At 40.6% G+C, this 14,856-nt stretch overlaps 1 protein-coding gene across 1 annotated transcript in view; it reads right to left on the reverse strand.

Moving 5' to 3' along the window:
* Positions 1-9,187: 9,187 nt before the first annotated feature.
* IFNAR1 (interferon (alpha, beta and omega) receptor 1) overlaps positions 9,188-14,856 on the reverse strand; it is a 13,310-nt gene continuing 7,641 nt past the window's right edge. Inside the window, exons 9-12 of the mRNA XM_010019020.1 lie at positions 14,269-14,423; positions 13,289-13,442; positions 10,872-11,026; positions 9,188-9,415 (exon numbers count right to left, since the gene is read on the reverse strand). Of these exons, the coding sequence (XP_010017322.1) occupies positions 9,188-9,415; positions 10,872-11,026; positions 13,289-13,442; positions 14,269-14,423 (692 nt within the window). The remainder of the gene's footprint in view (positions 9,416-10,871; positions 11,027-13,288; positions 13,443-14,268; positions 14,424-14,856) is intronic.

Raw genomic sequence — 14,856 nt, forward strand, 5'->3', positions numbered from 1 at the left:
CTTACATCTCAGAGGCTTCTGTATGAGAAAGTTTTTGCAGAAGAGCAGATACACAATATGGGCAGAAAGTAGTTCCTCCTGCAGGTAGGATTCAAGATCTTAGAAGTTTTCTGGAAACACTTTGGTTGAACAAAGCACTTAATTCCAATTGCTAGGTATTATTTTCTGCAAATAGTAAGTCCTCAGCACTTAAAAACAGAAATCTGTGGCCAAGAATGTCTCTGAAGGACAACTGATATGGCAGTTGCTCTCTCAGGACAGCTGAAGGTACTGAGAGAACCCAGCTTTCTGCTAAAGATGCATCCAGACCTCTAGTGTCTGATACAGATGTTGTGGAATTTCTCTGCAATGTAAACAGATTGATCCTATGACTGGAGAAAGAACACTGCTTTATGTACAGGTAATGTCACTCCTTTATGGCCTCTAACACAGGGACAAGGAGCATTACTTGGGCCATTTGCCTTTGATCATGCATGAGCAGATAGAACATCACAACTGTAGATGGAACACAAAAGGACCCAGAACTCTGGTGATCCTCTTGTGTAGTCACTGTGGGCAGAGAGATAATGCAGCAAAGATGATGTAACTGTCATTAGAGATCGGGGTTGGGACAATCCCAACCACAACTACGGCTGAGTGGAGAATGGATTGAGAGTAGCCCTGAGGAGAAGGACTTGGGGTGCTTTTGGATGAGAAGCTCACATGAGCCAGCATTGTGCACTCACAGCTGAGAAAGCCAACCATGTCCTGGGCTGCATCAAAAGAAGCGTGACCTGCAGGTCAAAGGAAGCGATTCTCCCCCTCTACTCTGCTCTTGTGAGACCCCACCTGCAGTACTGCATTCAGCTCTGGGGTCTGCAACACAAGAGGGGCATGGACCTGAGGAAGCCACAGAGATGATCCAAGAGCTGGAGCACCTCTGCTATGAAGAGAGGCTGAGACACTGGGGGTTGTTCAGCCTGGAGAAGAGAAGGCTCTGGGGAGATCTTACAGCAGCCTTCCAGTACCTAAAGGTGGCCTACAAGAGATTCGGAGAGGGACTCTTTACAAGAGCATGTAGGGATACCACAAGGGGAAATGGTTTTAAGCTGAAAGAGGGGAGATTTCTATTAGATATTAGGAAGAAATTCTTTACTATGAGGGTGGTGAGGCACTGGTTGCCCACAGAAGCTGTGGCTGCCTCGTCCCTGGCGGTGTTCAAGGCCAGGATGGGGCTTTGAGCAACCTGGTCTAGTGGAAGATGTCCCTGCCCATGGTGAACTTTAAGCTCCCTTACAACCCAAACCATTCTATGGTTCTATGTTCTCATGCTGCTTCTGGGGTGAGATGTGGTTTTCTGATGAAGAACACTCTGAGGCCACCCCAGAGAATTAAGAAAGTCTCCTGGCTGTCTTCTGGAGAGAGCAGCAGAGAAACCTTAGTCTTGATTATTACGTGCTACTGTCATCGCTTGCATGCTCAGGCTGTAGTTGAAAAGCCAGGCTGGTAATACCAACACATGCTCTATGTTCTTTGTCAAAGCAGTAAAGGTAATGGCAGCAGCTCTGCAGAAGAGGAGACCCATTACAAGAAACATGTCTAAAGGCAGACGGAGTTTCAGAGCAGTGTGAAGAGAAAGCGGGGGATGAGGGAAAACTGGTCTTAGCAGTGAATTGAATAAGCTTTAAGGAGGTCAACAAGTGCCTTACATTAAAAATAAGGCAGTTTGCTAGGAAGACATGAAAGGAAATTTGCTATGACTCAGTAAAGAAATTCAGAAGAACTAGGAGGAAGTGCACGCTGTTCCTTTTATAAACATATAGGGCACGTAAGGACAGGAATGACAGGTGCAGCCAGCGTAAAGAACAGCCTGGCCACTACAGCATGTACATGTAGGCTGCGTATTGTGAATGCAAATCTAGTTTTGTATTTGGAAGATAATTCAGATTGTATTCCACTTACACACTTACAACCTTAATGCCAGCACAAGTGAAAAAAGGAAAAAGAAAAGAGCAGGGCCACAGTCCTGCATCCTGAGCTATGGTGAACAAGCATAGATGTTTTCTGGGGCTTGATTTGCAAGAATAGGGCCTGTAAAATCAAAGGAGGAAATTAACTCCTACACATTCAGTGGAAAACATGCTCAAGAGGAAGGCAGGTACATCAGTGTATGTGTGCGCATACACACACCACACACAGTTTTTGAGAAGTGATGATGTGAGAAAAATTCTTTTGAACCTCTCATGGAAAGATTTAAAAGTTTTGAGGTATCATCATTCCCACAGAGGAAAGACAAAACTGCTAACATCTCTTAGTCTGTGTAACAGCCGTGTCAGTGTCCTCTGTGTGTGTGTGTCTGGGGCATGTGCTCAGCTTCGCTACTGGCTGAACCTGCAAACAGGAGAGTCATAGCCATGTCCCTCAGCCAGGGCAGAGACCCCAGGTCCCCAGGCTGGGCTCCAGCAGCCAGGCAGGAGGGAGTCCTGGGACAGAGCTGCTGGAGGAGGGCAAAAAAGAGACAAATTCTTAAAGCTAACTGTGAACTACACACATGAAACCTATTACAGTATTGATGAATACTGAAGTTTTGTTTCCTTTGTAATACATCTTGCAAAAAATACACTGCAAATTATTTCACAACAATACCTGAAAACTGGTTTTGGAAGTTCTCTTTCTGAAGTGTTGCTGTGTTACTAAAACAATCTACCTTGGGTCTTATGTAGAAATGCTAATCAGAACACCTCCCAACCCAAGGAAATGCTGAAACAAAAGAGCTGAGAAGTGCTTTGAAGTATCAGGTAATATGGATATATACACACACATCAGTCTAACCTAGTCAGCATACAAACTGGCAACACATGCCTAAGCAGCCACCTGATGTTCAAATAACTAACAAACAGCTGTGGCCTTCTCTTCATTTGGTATTAGATAATAACAACATCATCATCAACAGCATCATCAATGACAACCACCTTTTTGTTGTTAATTATGATACCTAGGTGTATTGCACAGAGACAATTGCCCTATGTGGTTTAAGCCCAGCCAGTAACTTGGAACCACGCAGCCGCTCGCTCACTCGCCCCCTCCTTCCTCCCCCCACTCCTGGAGGGATGGGGAGGAGAATCGGAGGAATGTAACTCCCATGGGTTGAGATAACAGCTCTCCAGTAACTAAGGTACAATACAAACCACTACTGCTACCAATAATAATGATAAGAGGAATAACAAGGGAAAAGGACACAACCGCTCACCACCCGACGACCGATACCCAGCCCGACCCGAGCAGCGATCTGGGCCTTCCGGGGAACTCCCCCCATTTTCTGTCCTGGCCATGACGTGCTGTGGTGTGGAATACCCCTTTGGCCAGTTTGGGTCAGGTGTCCTGTCTCTGCTTCCTCCTGGCTTCCCCTCCTCCCTGGCAGAGCATGAGACTGAGAAAGTCCTTGGTCAGAGTAAACATTACTGAGCAACAACTGAAAACATCGGTGTTATCAGCGTTGTTCCCAGACTGAAAGTCAAAACCAGAGCACTGCACCAGCTACAAGGCGGCAAAAAAATGCTATAGCTGAACCTAGGACACCATGCATGAAGTACAGGTTTCTTTCAGAAGTCATTAGTAAAACAGAAATGTTTTTAAACAGAATTATACATTTATACAGTGACCTTTAAATCTCAGTTGAAACTAGAGGAGAGACAAAAAAATAATTAAATTAAAAATCCCCAGTATTATAATATACCTTAAATCCACAGCTTTGTATTATTACATAGCCAATCAGGTACAAATATATATGTGGATTATGGGCAAGGACCTAAGGATAAGATCACTGTGGCAGAAAGTTACTGACTAGTTTGTATATTTAAATTTGAACTCAATTTCCTTTTAAGAGATTGTTTAATGAATCTGAAATAAATAAAACAAAACCAAAAAACAAAACCCAAAAAGCCGAAGCAAAAAATAATTATTTTTACAAGTCTGTTTGAATATTGCCTGCGTCCTTGTTCCATCTCAGCTCCTTTGGGGATTTTTAATTTGCTGTAAGGAGACCAGGAGAGGGAGCTCAAACCACTAAGTACCAGCACGGCTTCTAGAAAGGTAGGCCAGGTTGAAATCCTCACTTCTCCTGTGCTTGGATAACCATTCCTGGCAGGTTTGGTAAAGAAATGACACTTGGTGAAGGAAAGGGAATACAGTTACTGGCAGCTAAGCAAAGCTGCCTCTGACACCATTTTCTTTTTGAATTTTCTTTGCTTTCGATGTCTTAGGAAAAAGGCATCATCAAGGCAAGAGTTGGATTTGGTACTAATTATGAGATTATTGCTGGGATGCCACAAACTCCACAAAAAAACCCCTAGCTAAAAAAACTAGTTAAAAGTATAGGACTTTTCAAGTTTGGTGTCTCCATGACAAAACATTGGTACATGGTCAAGCAGCAGCTTCTTTGATTCTGCCATTCCCTGTCAGATTAACTACATCGTGTGTGGTTTATATGGTGGTAGCCTCCACTATTAACACTAATTTTGTCCTTGCTAACAGATGCCGAGATGGTCATTTTGGCACCATCAATTCAACATCACTGAACAAATTCCCAGTCTGTATCTGTCTGTATTAAAATTGGGATTTCCCAGTATTACAGTTGTTTCCTGTGCAAGGGAAACCAGGTAACAACTGCATTTCAAGATCTTTTGGATTCTGTTGTGAAATCAAAATACTGTGCCAATACAAATTTTACTAGTGTGAAATTTGTGAAAATAGTTTCCAAGAAGCTAAATAATTTGTCCTGACTGCCCATGATATCATGCTGCTTTTTGAAAGAGGATATTAGAGTACAGTGACAGTTTAAAGGATTTGGGGTGGGTTTTTTTGGCCTCAGTGGGAAAAAAGGTACCTAGGAAATACCACCTGTGATGATAACAAGAATTTACGAAGGCCACCACTACTCCAACGTAACTAGAAAACCTTCCTCATCAAGATGTGTGTGACATTCACTCGCCAACTAGCTGCAGTATCAGGCATGCAGGCAACATCAACAGGAAGAAGCTCTACAGAGACCAACTATGTTTTCTACTGCACATGTATCTCCAGTTGTATCATCCAAATACTTGCAGTAAATAAAAGGTTAATGGTCTAGAAAAATACCTCTTGCTAGAAAACTTGCATGCAATCTTGCTGACATTTCTATAAATTTACTTAAAATACTCAGTATGTGATTGATCACTTAAGTCTTTTGAAAATCTGGGTTATCTGTCACAGGCAGCAATGGCAAAAAATCCATTTACCAAAACATGGTACTTCTGATGTCTTGGGATTCTCAAAGTATGTAACTGCACTTCTTAGTTGGGTGCTATGGATAGGGAAATCTGGGGGAGGGACGGGTGGACAATGTCATAGAATTTTCACTGTATTCTGATGAATATCAACCTGCATCAAGAATATGTTTTCCCTTCAGAATTTACCAAATGGTACCTCTCAGTGCCACAATCCAATCTGTAGAAATTTTCCGGGCTTATCTGTAACCCTAACAAATCATGATTGCCAGGAGGACAAAGTCAAGTCTGGTATTCCAGTTTAAAGTTTGCTACAATGGAGCCTTGAGAGAGAATCTGAAAAAAGAACAGAACAAAAAGTGGTTTAGTTTCTATCTTAAATGTTTTGCAATACTGTTCAAAAAGAGAACCACAGAAAGGTTGAGGCTGGAAGGCATCTCTGGAAGGCATCTTGTCCAACCTCCCTGCCTAAACCTGGTTGCCCAGGACCATGTCCAGACAGCTTTTGAGTATCTCCAAGGATGGAGACTCCCAACAACTCTGGGCAACCTGTGCCAGTGCTTGGTCACCCTCACAGTAAAAAAGTGTTTCCTAATGTTCAGAGGGGACCGCCTGTGTTTCACTTTGTGCCCATTGCCTCTGGTCCTGCCACTGGGCACCACTGAACAGGGCCTGGCTGCATCCTCTTTGCACCCTCCCTTTAGGTGTTTATGGACATTGATAAGATCCCTCTGATCCTTCCCCTCTCCAGGCAGAACAGTCCCAGCTCTCCCAGCCCTTCCTCATTGGAGAGATGCTCCAGTCCCATCATCATCTCTGTGGTCCTTTTTTGGGCTTTCTCCAGTATGTCCATGTCTCTCTTATCCTGAGGAGCCCAGATCTGGACACAACACTGCAGATGTGGCCTCACCAGTGCTGAGTAAAGGTAGATCATTAGTCATCAATCCCTAGAAAGACATATATGCCACAAGACCTACCTACATTTCTTCATTTACATCAAATTGTCCATTACCAGGTACTACTGTATCTATGAATTTCATCTCAAGTGAAAATCATCACTGGCACACATTCAAAAAAACCTTGTACTGATAGGAAGAACATGGGGAAGAACACAGCCATCTACCGCAATTCCCCCTCTATAGATCTCTGCTTCCCACGGCACAGAAGATGGTGAAATTCCCAGTAAAGTGAGAAATAATTCTACCATCATTATTTGAAATCAAGTCCAAGTGTGACACAGCAGAACACTTATAATTACACCAAATATGTCAGTACAAAGTACAGCCAGGTACAAATGGCAGTGCACAATTACCATTCACTAAAGCATCCCTACCAAAATGATGCAATATCCCATAAAGATTTACCACTGCAGGGGTTCTCTGCTGACTCTGTTTTCATCTGTAAGTTCTTACCCAGTTTTAACATCAAGCATGTAAGAACAATCCTAGTAACAAAGTCCACTCCAAAAGCAGAAGTCATGGGAAAGTCACAGCATGTGACCCAATATGCAAAATCACTACCAGATGCTGCTTTCCTTTCAACCAGCAATCCCATGACAGGAAACTTCTGCTTCATCACCCCTCCCCACACCAAGCTCAAAAGCTAGTATTGCATGTATTCCATGGTTTCGACAATGGTAAGTGCTTCTAGTTTCAAAAACATTAGGTTTGATTGACTTGCTTGTGATTTTTACCATCAATACCATATCTCATCCCGCTGAATAATTTCAATGAAGAGAAGCACACTCGGGCTTCTTCCATAACAGATAATAAAGATTAGTTTTCAATTGTTAGAAATATTTTGAACAAGGAAAAAGAAAACCACTTCAAGGATCTTAATATAAAGAAAGACTTTGGATATTGAAAAAATAACATTTAAACAAAGTTCCTTTATGCACTGTAATAAACTGCTCTTCAAAGGCATACTGTAAGAAATGCTGTCATACTATTTTTCTAGTATTTCTGGATACATCTGAAACAGATCCGAATGAGATCACCTCAGGTATTTAGGAACTTAAGTTTCCAGTTTAAGTATTAGAATGAGTATTTCCATCTTACAGTTCTGGTTTTGGTTCTTCTGGCAACATTGAAAACAATCAACATTTTCTGTAACCCACCTTATAACCAAACTTCAAGCACACATATATATTCATTACCATTCATTTGGCTCTACGTCTAGAAGAAAAATGTGGGTTGCCTGCAAATTATGAATTCTGTCAAATTCAGGAGCACTCACTGTAGAGTCCTTTGCCATCATTTGAAATCCAACAGTGAAATCCTTCACATTAAATAGCTTTCATCTAGTGTGCTGAAACTCCAGGAGGCAAATAACATCTTGTGTCACAGAAAGCAACCAACAACATCACAGTCCACAGTTGGCCACTGAAATATTGGATGAAACATTTTCCCTAGAAGAGCAGGGAAAAAACAAATCCAAACCTACACCTTACTTCAGTACATGTGTTTAGAATAGCTTCACTTTTGAAAACGCCCCAAATGAAAACGTATCCCCAAACTCTACAGTAGAAGTAGATCACAAATAAGAAGAGCAGGCTGAAATTGAGGTTATCCAGGAGAAAAAACATCCAGGAAGGCCAGCTACGGCATACATTGCTAAGAGGAACAGTTGCATCAACAAGTTGCAAACTCGAATCATGATGAAGAGACCACACAAATACAGGCAACTTCATACCATCTTTCCTTTAAGTATCTCACAAGAATCCAGGGATGGAAGCTATTTACCAATGACTGGAATGCTCATATTCAGCGTTCTCATTTTAAGCCCTAATTCAGAAAATGAATTACCACTTTCTTTCTAAATCATGCAACACTCCCAATGTAAGCCCAAATTAAATTTATATATGATATTCTTCACATTGGGTTTTTTAGGAAGGAAAATAACTGAAGGCTTATAGAAAACTTCCCAAGTATCCATAATGTAGCTTCAACATCACTATGTCAAAAATATATGGAACCAAGAAAGGGATAAAGAAGTAAATGTGCAAAATTTATTCTGTTCTTCAATGAACACAGGGACATATAATATATAAAATTAGATCACATCTTCAAAATTAAAAAACCAAAATATATAAACACCAACAGTTTCTTGTTACAATAAACAACAGCCCACATGAAGCTCAATACCAGTTTACTCTAAATCAATTTCTTCATACAAAACAAGCTACTTCTAAAAATTACTTCAGAAGAAAGTGGTATGCAAACTAAAGCATTATTGCAGCATGACCTTGTATTTTTTCCAAAGGAAAGCCTGTTGGCAAAATGAGACTAAGCTGGAAGAGCTCTGAATGGCAAATGTCCTCACCATTCTGTTAAAAGGCATTTTCTAAACTCGGCTTCGGTCCTTCACTTTGGCACCTCACTGAGGCTACTCGGGCTCCCTGCATCTCTTGTTCTGGACCAGCTGAACCAAAAAGCACTGCCCCTGAGGGGGCTGGAAGAGAACGTCAGAAAAGTTCCTAAAATTGTATCAGGCATCAATTTTCTTCTGCCTGTGTAAACATCATAAGATTCAATACTGGAATTTAAGGCTTCTGTCACAGTACACGCTGGCATGTAAAACAAATCTCCAGGATAGCGAGAAACTCCTCTTGTGAAACAGAGTAAGCTTTTGCTGAGGTTACGAGGTTCAAATATACCAAGTGTGCAGATCTGCTCCTCTTTATGCATACAGTATTCTTTTTCTCACATGATGAAGACTCAGTCAAAATGCTGCAAGGTATGAGGAGTCACCTGTGCTCTAATGGAACTTCAGTCAGCTTGCAGCAGAGACGGCATGTAACTTTCCACTAACAAAGTGCAGATATGGAAACCTGAAGACAAGGAGCCCAAAATGACACTCCTCCTTAGGCTGCTACTGTCATAATTAAAAGGTTTTACATGTTTACTATGCTGCCAGTCCCATTATGGGTTTTAATTTCTCAGATGTTACACTGTTTCCTTTTCTAACATTTCTTCTGATACTTTGCTTCCTGAAGCATTGTCATCATTAGAATAATTTCCTGAGTCTTGATTTCTCTGTTTAGAATGTTTGTTATCTTTGGAAACAATTTGATTTGCTTCTTCTGTGATGATAGTCTCAATTACAGAACAATTTTCTATTGGTTCTTCTGCAGTTAACGGATAAGGACTGCTTAAGAGCTGTCCTCCAAAACCCTGCAAAAAGAGAAGCAGAAAAAGAGATGAACACTCATACGTAATACCTAAATAATGATTCCGCTTAACACCACAGCTGTACAAATCTGGTTTATCATGTTCAGTAGCACCATGAGGTTTTCTACCTAAAGTACCATTTGTTTCCCTAAGTTCACAAACTCAGGGTGAAGTTTAGTTGCATTCATACAACCGAACACTAAAGCATGACTAACATTAATCTTAACTCTTCCACTATGCCTGTAATTGTCTAATCATCTATATAACTGCAGTATTTCATTGACTATAGCCTTATGAGGCCACACAAAAACTAAAGAAAAATCCTAATTTAGACGACTTTCAAAGATCATGTGGTAGCATGGGAATGAGGTGTGTGCTTGCAAAGTCTACAAATCATTACCAGTTATAAAGCAAAATTTGAAACAAGGAAGAGGAAGTGAGCTGCTGCAGCAGAACACCAAGACTTACAAAGCTCTCAACAGTGCACTCCTGCCTATCCTATGTGCTTTAAATCTATTCTCTGAAGTGGTCATTTATATCAAACCCATCACAAAAGTTTCCAATTATGCACTGCAATTATTATGTTTACCAGTAATGCATTAATTATGTAACCCTTCTACTAAACAAACCAGCTAAAACGCTGCCTTACAAATAACTTAAATTCAGATTTGCTCTTGTGAACTACAAGACTGGTTTTAAATTACCGCTTTATTCAGCAAGCTTTGCATGCTACCTATCCTAGGAGCTTCAGTGGGATGATGACATGATGACCTATGTAGGAAGGTCAAACACTGCTCAACATTAGTGTTCAGAGACTCACAGAAGAAAGCACAGTGAAAAGCAGTTCTTGCTACATTTCAAAATACACCAACACTTACATGTTGCCCTGTTCATTTCAGAACAGGATCCCTACCAAGTATTACCTGTGCTAAACTCAGCTGGAAATTGGTCAACATCTGCCTTTTTAGAGACCAGTCAGGCTGGTAGGTCAGGACATTGTAGGAGTATTTGCTGCCTGCTACACTAAAATTTCCTCTAAAGACTGGGCTTGCATTTTCACCTCCTCTGAGTTTTAAAGGCTGGCAAAAAGGCTAGAGCATGCTCTTCCAGCTATCACAACTGGAAAGCACTTCTGGTCGCACCCAGGAGGGTGAGAAGTACAGTAGCACATTGGGGAGACATGCACACACTCTGGCATGGAGGCTTGCTAACAACTCTTTCGCACAGATAGAAGAAAAACCATAGAAGTTAAAACATTTGCTAATCACGGTATTCTAGAAATTGATACTACCCACTTTTTCCATAGGAATACCTGCACTCTCTTAAAACCTATACAATTAAATCTTGGCATACCCGTAAGACCACAGGATAACAGATAAAGACTTTTTAATAATATTTTGCATGAATTTTTCAAAAAATACATGTGCTTAACAAATGAGAAAAATAGGTCTCATCTTACCTCTATATTCAAAGGAGGTTGGCATGATGGAAAGAACACGTATTTGATTTTACTGTAGGCTTGATACAGGGCAAAACCAAGTGGCACAGCCACAAGAAAGACAGCAATCAGGGCAGTTACAAATGTTGCTAAAATGATGAGAGGCAAAATTTTATCTAAAAAAAGTGAATAAAACCCATTCAGTCTAGGTATTTGTGAACTACAAACATTACTAGAAAACACATTATCTCCAAATCTGCTACAGTACATTTCACATTTCTACAGTACTATAACCAGCCATGATGATCATTACACAAACTATGCCATTCCAATATCTGAAAGTTATTAATAAGACAACACAAAATACTTATTCATTATAAGAACACAGGCATTTGCAGACAAGATCATCCAGTTATATGTCACTACTTGACAGCAGGACAAAAAAGCTGCACACAGCTATCATGAAGCACTTGATGCATATAAATCTACTGTGCTATTGCTTGCACGCAGGGTTTAACTCCAAGGCACATCATATGGAAACAATAGAACTCTCTCCTTTAACAAGACAGAGATACAAGAATAAGAATTCCCACAGGCTTTGGAGTACGAATGGGAAATACTACAGCAAAGTTGGCCCATGGTTATTTAGCCAAGAAATTCTTAGAGTGCCTGGACTTGCAGGGCCTTCAGGGGCCCCAAAGCATCCAAATGGTTTCTTGGACAAGACAGGAACTCCAACTGTAAGCTTCAGGTGACTATGACATAGCCAAGAGAGATACAAAAAAAGGATCTTCCCGTGAGTGTCTATTCCTTTTAGATGTTTACCTAAGAAGAAATCAATCCTAAGGCTATTCCAATTATTTTCTACACTGGTAATCTAGACACCAGCTCAGCACATTTTACTTTATCAGTATAGAAAGGCAAGATGAATTTCACTTCAATGCCCAAACATGGTGTCACCAACTTGGTGACGCCAAGCTGAGTGGTGCAGTTGAATAGCTTGAGGGAAGGGACACCATCCAGACAGACCCTGATGGGCTTGAGGAGTGGGCCCATGTGAATCTCAAGTTCAGCAAGGACACGTGCAAGGTCCTGCACGTGGGTTGGGGGAGTAAGTGGATTGAAAGCAGTCTTGCCGGGGACTTCGGGGTACTGGTGGATGAAAAATTGGACATGACCTGGCAATGTGCGCTTGCAGCCCTGAAAGCCAACTGTGTCATGGGTTGCATAAAAACAAGTGATGGGGAGGTGATTCTCCCCATCTACTCCACTCTGTGATACCCCACCTGGAGTACTGCATTCAGCTCTGGGGCCCCCAGCACAGGACAGACATGGACCTGTTAAAGCAGGTCCAAAGGAGGGCCACAGAAATGGTCAGAGGGTTGTAACACCTCTCCAAGCAAGAAAGGCCGGGAGAGTTGGGGTTGTTCAGCCTTGAGAAGAGAAAGCTCCAGGAAAACCTTATTGTGGCCTTTCAACATTTAAAAGGGGCTTATAAGAAAGATGGAGAGAGACTTTGTACCACAGGCTGTAATGGTTGCACAAAGGGCAATTAAACCAAAGAAGGGTAGGTTTAGATTGGACATAAGCAATAAATTCTTTATGAACAGCGTGGTGAGATGCTGGCACAGGTTGTCCACAGAAGCTGTGGCTGCCCCATCCCTGGCAGTGTTCAGGGCCAGGCTGGATAGGGCTTTGAGCGACCTGTCTAGTGGGAGGTGTCCCTGCCCATGGCAGGGGGGTTGGAACTGGTTGAGCTTTAAGGTCCCTTCCAACCCAAACCATTCTGTGGGTATTTAGTAATTTTTCTAGCATTACAGGTGCTAATAAAGATAACTGGCCAAATTAAATTCAACAGATAACTGTCTCTCATGTTCCAAGTGAGTGTAATCCATCTGCAAATGTATTCCCATTTTGCAAAAGGTAAGCTTTCAATTATAATGAGTCTGATGATTTGTCTCTTCACACTTTAGCACAGGAGGTTTTTTGAATATAATTAATTCACAGCAGAATTGAGACAATTTCAAGAAAAAAATATTCTTGAAAACAGCATTTAGTGATTCCTCACACCCTCCTAAAATATATTGAAAGCACTGGAAATTAAAGCTTGCCTATTAACAAAGAATTGTACAGAAATAAGTTTAATTCATAATCATTACAGTTATTAACCTGAAATAATTTCTAAACTGAGTAGTGTTGTGGAATAACCAGAATGTAATTGTGATCGGATCAGAACAGAAGCAGTTTAGCTGTAGGAGAGAAAACAGAGCAGCAAAGTGGCAGGACAGCTGATTCGGATCTCTGCCCAACTAGGTGCCAACTTTGTGAGGCCATCAATTCGTGCTGAAAAGGTTTTTTAATTAGTGAGAATTGCAAATGCCTATAAAAGGTTAACAATTTTCCTTCCAGAGGTGTAACAATTCCCAAGCTCTTCCTACCTCCAGGTGTTTTGATGCATTCCTCTTTGCTGAAATGACTGCTTTTGTTATAAGCTTCTGAAAATGCCTGTACTTTTACACAGTACAAAGTCGAGGGTGTTAGATCAGAGATTGACCCTATTGTCTGTTTTATCTCTTTCACTTTGATTTCCTCCTGAAAAAGAAAAAAAATGGAAGAATAAGATGCACATAAATAGTACAAGAGTCACTCAAATAGATTAGAATTTTGGCCTCTGCTGAAGAAGTAATTCTGTAAGGTCAGACACCGCTCTGCACTTGGATTAAATAAAAGAAACCACACAACTCTCTCCTAAGCAAGCACATTCAGGAAACATCGGCAAGAACCAACTACTTTCACCATACTGAAATTTTACAGTTCAAAGTGGTGTCCAAAACAAAACTTCTTCCTCTTGCAATTTGTTTTCTTCTCTTTTTCCATGCATTTCCATATACACATTTACTGATTACTGTGAAATATTTTACTGTAAGTAGCATTTAAAGAATATGGAAAGATTCATTAAAACGTGAGCTAAAAGCATGCACGACTTCATTGTTATATGATACATACAGCTATGTATCATATAGCTAAACTACAAATACAGAAAGAAAAGAATTTGAGAGGCTGGAAGCTACATTAATTAAGACAGTGCACGCAGTTATATGGCAAGAAAGACAGCATCACAAGAACCCTACAACTTCCATTCTAAAGTGAGCTATTTAGCAGTTTGTACAAAGCTCAGTGCAATTCTGCAAATCATTACACCTAGCCACATCACCAGAAGCAGATTAAAATCTCAATTACTTTGTAATAAAAGTCATCTTGACCAGATTTTTAGAAGAACCTTTCAGCAAAGCAAAACAAATCGATTGCATGATTGATAAACCATATAAATGCCTCTGTGAAAGTAAGTTTCTCGAGGAGTACTCAAGTCATATTTAAGTCATAACAAATTTTATCTACTGTTTTAAGTAGTTCATACCTCATTATTTGATGAATTCTTCCAGTACAGAACCCGGTAAGACAAATCATAATGGTCCCTCATGACTTCGCTCTCAGACGCTCCTGGAGGAGAAATCTGGATATGGAGCAAAGCATTACTGATGTCCAGCTTTACACCAGGAGGGCCAATTTCATCTTAAGATGTTTAAAAAAGGAAAAAAGTTAAAAATAAGACTGAAAGAATAATAAAGAAAATATTGCATAAAATACTGTAATTTAAATCTGTGTCAATTTTTATGAATACGTACTTCAAAGTCTAACTTGACTAACAGGTTTATTCAGAATCTCGAGTACTGAGAAATATTTCAGTTATTTTCTCTTTCCACATTCATATATTGCAAGTTTCAGTGACATGAAATACACAGGCCATGGGATCAGTTCTGTGCATGCCAAAGTGAAACGACTCATCAGGATATGGACCCTCTTTTTCACATATACCCTCTTTCACAGTTACAGTACAGTTGAAAAGCGAGAAGCATGACAGTTTTGTTTTCTCTTGATGCATTATTTACCTAGGTTCTGTTATCTTACTAAAGAATAATCCAATTACCAAGACCTTGGAGTAGGG

Source organism: Nestor notabilis, unplaced genomic scaffold (genome assembly GCF_000696875.1).
Source record: "Nestor notabilis isolate BGI_N333 unplaced genomic scaffold, ASM69687v1 scaffold10417, whole genome shotgun sequence".
NCBI lineage: Eukaryota > Metazoa > Chordata > Aves > Psittaciformes > Psittacidae > Nestor > Nestor notabilis.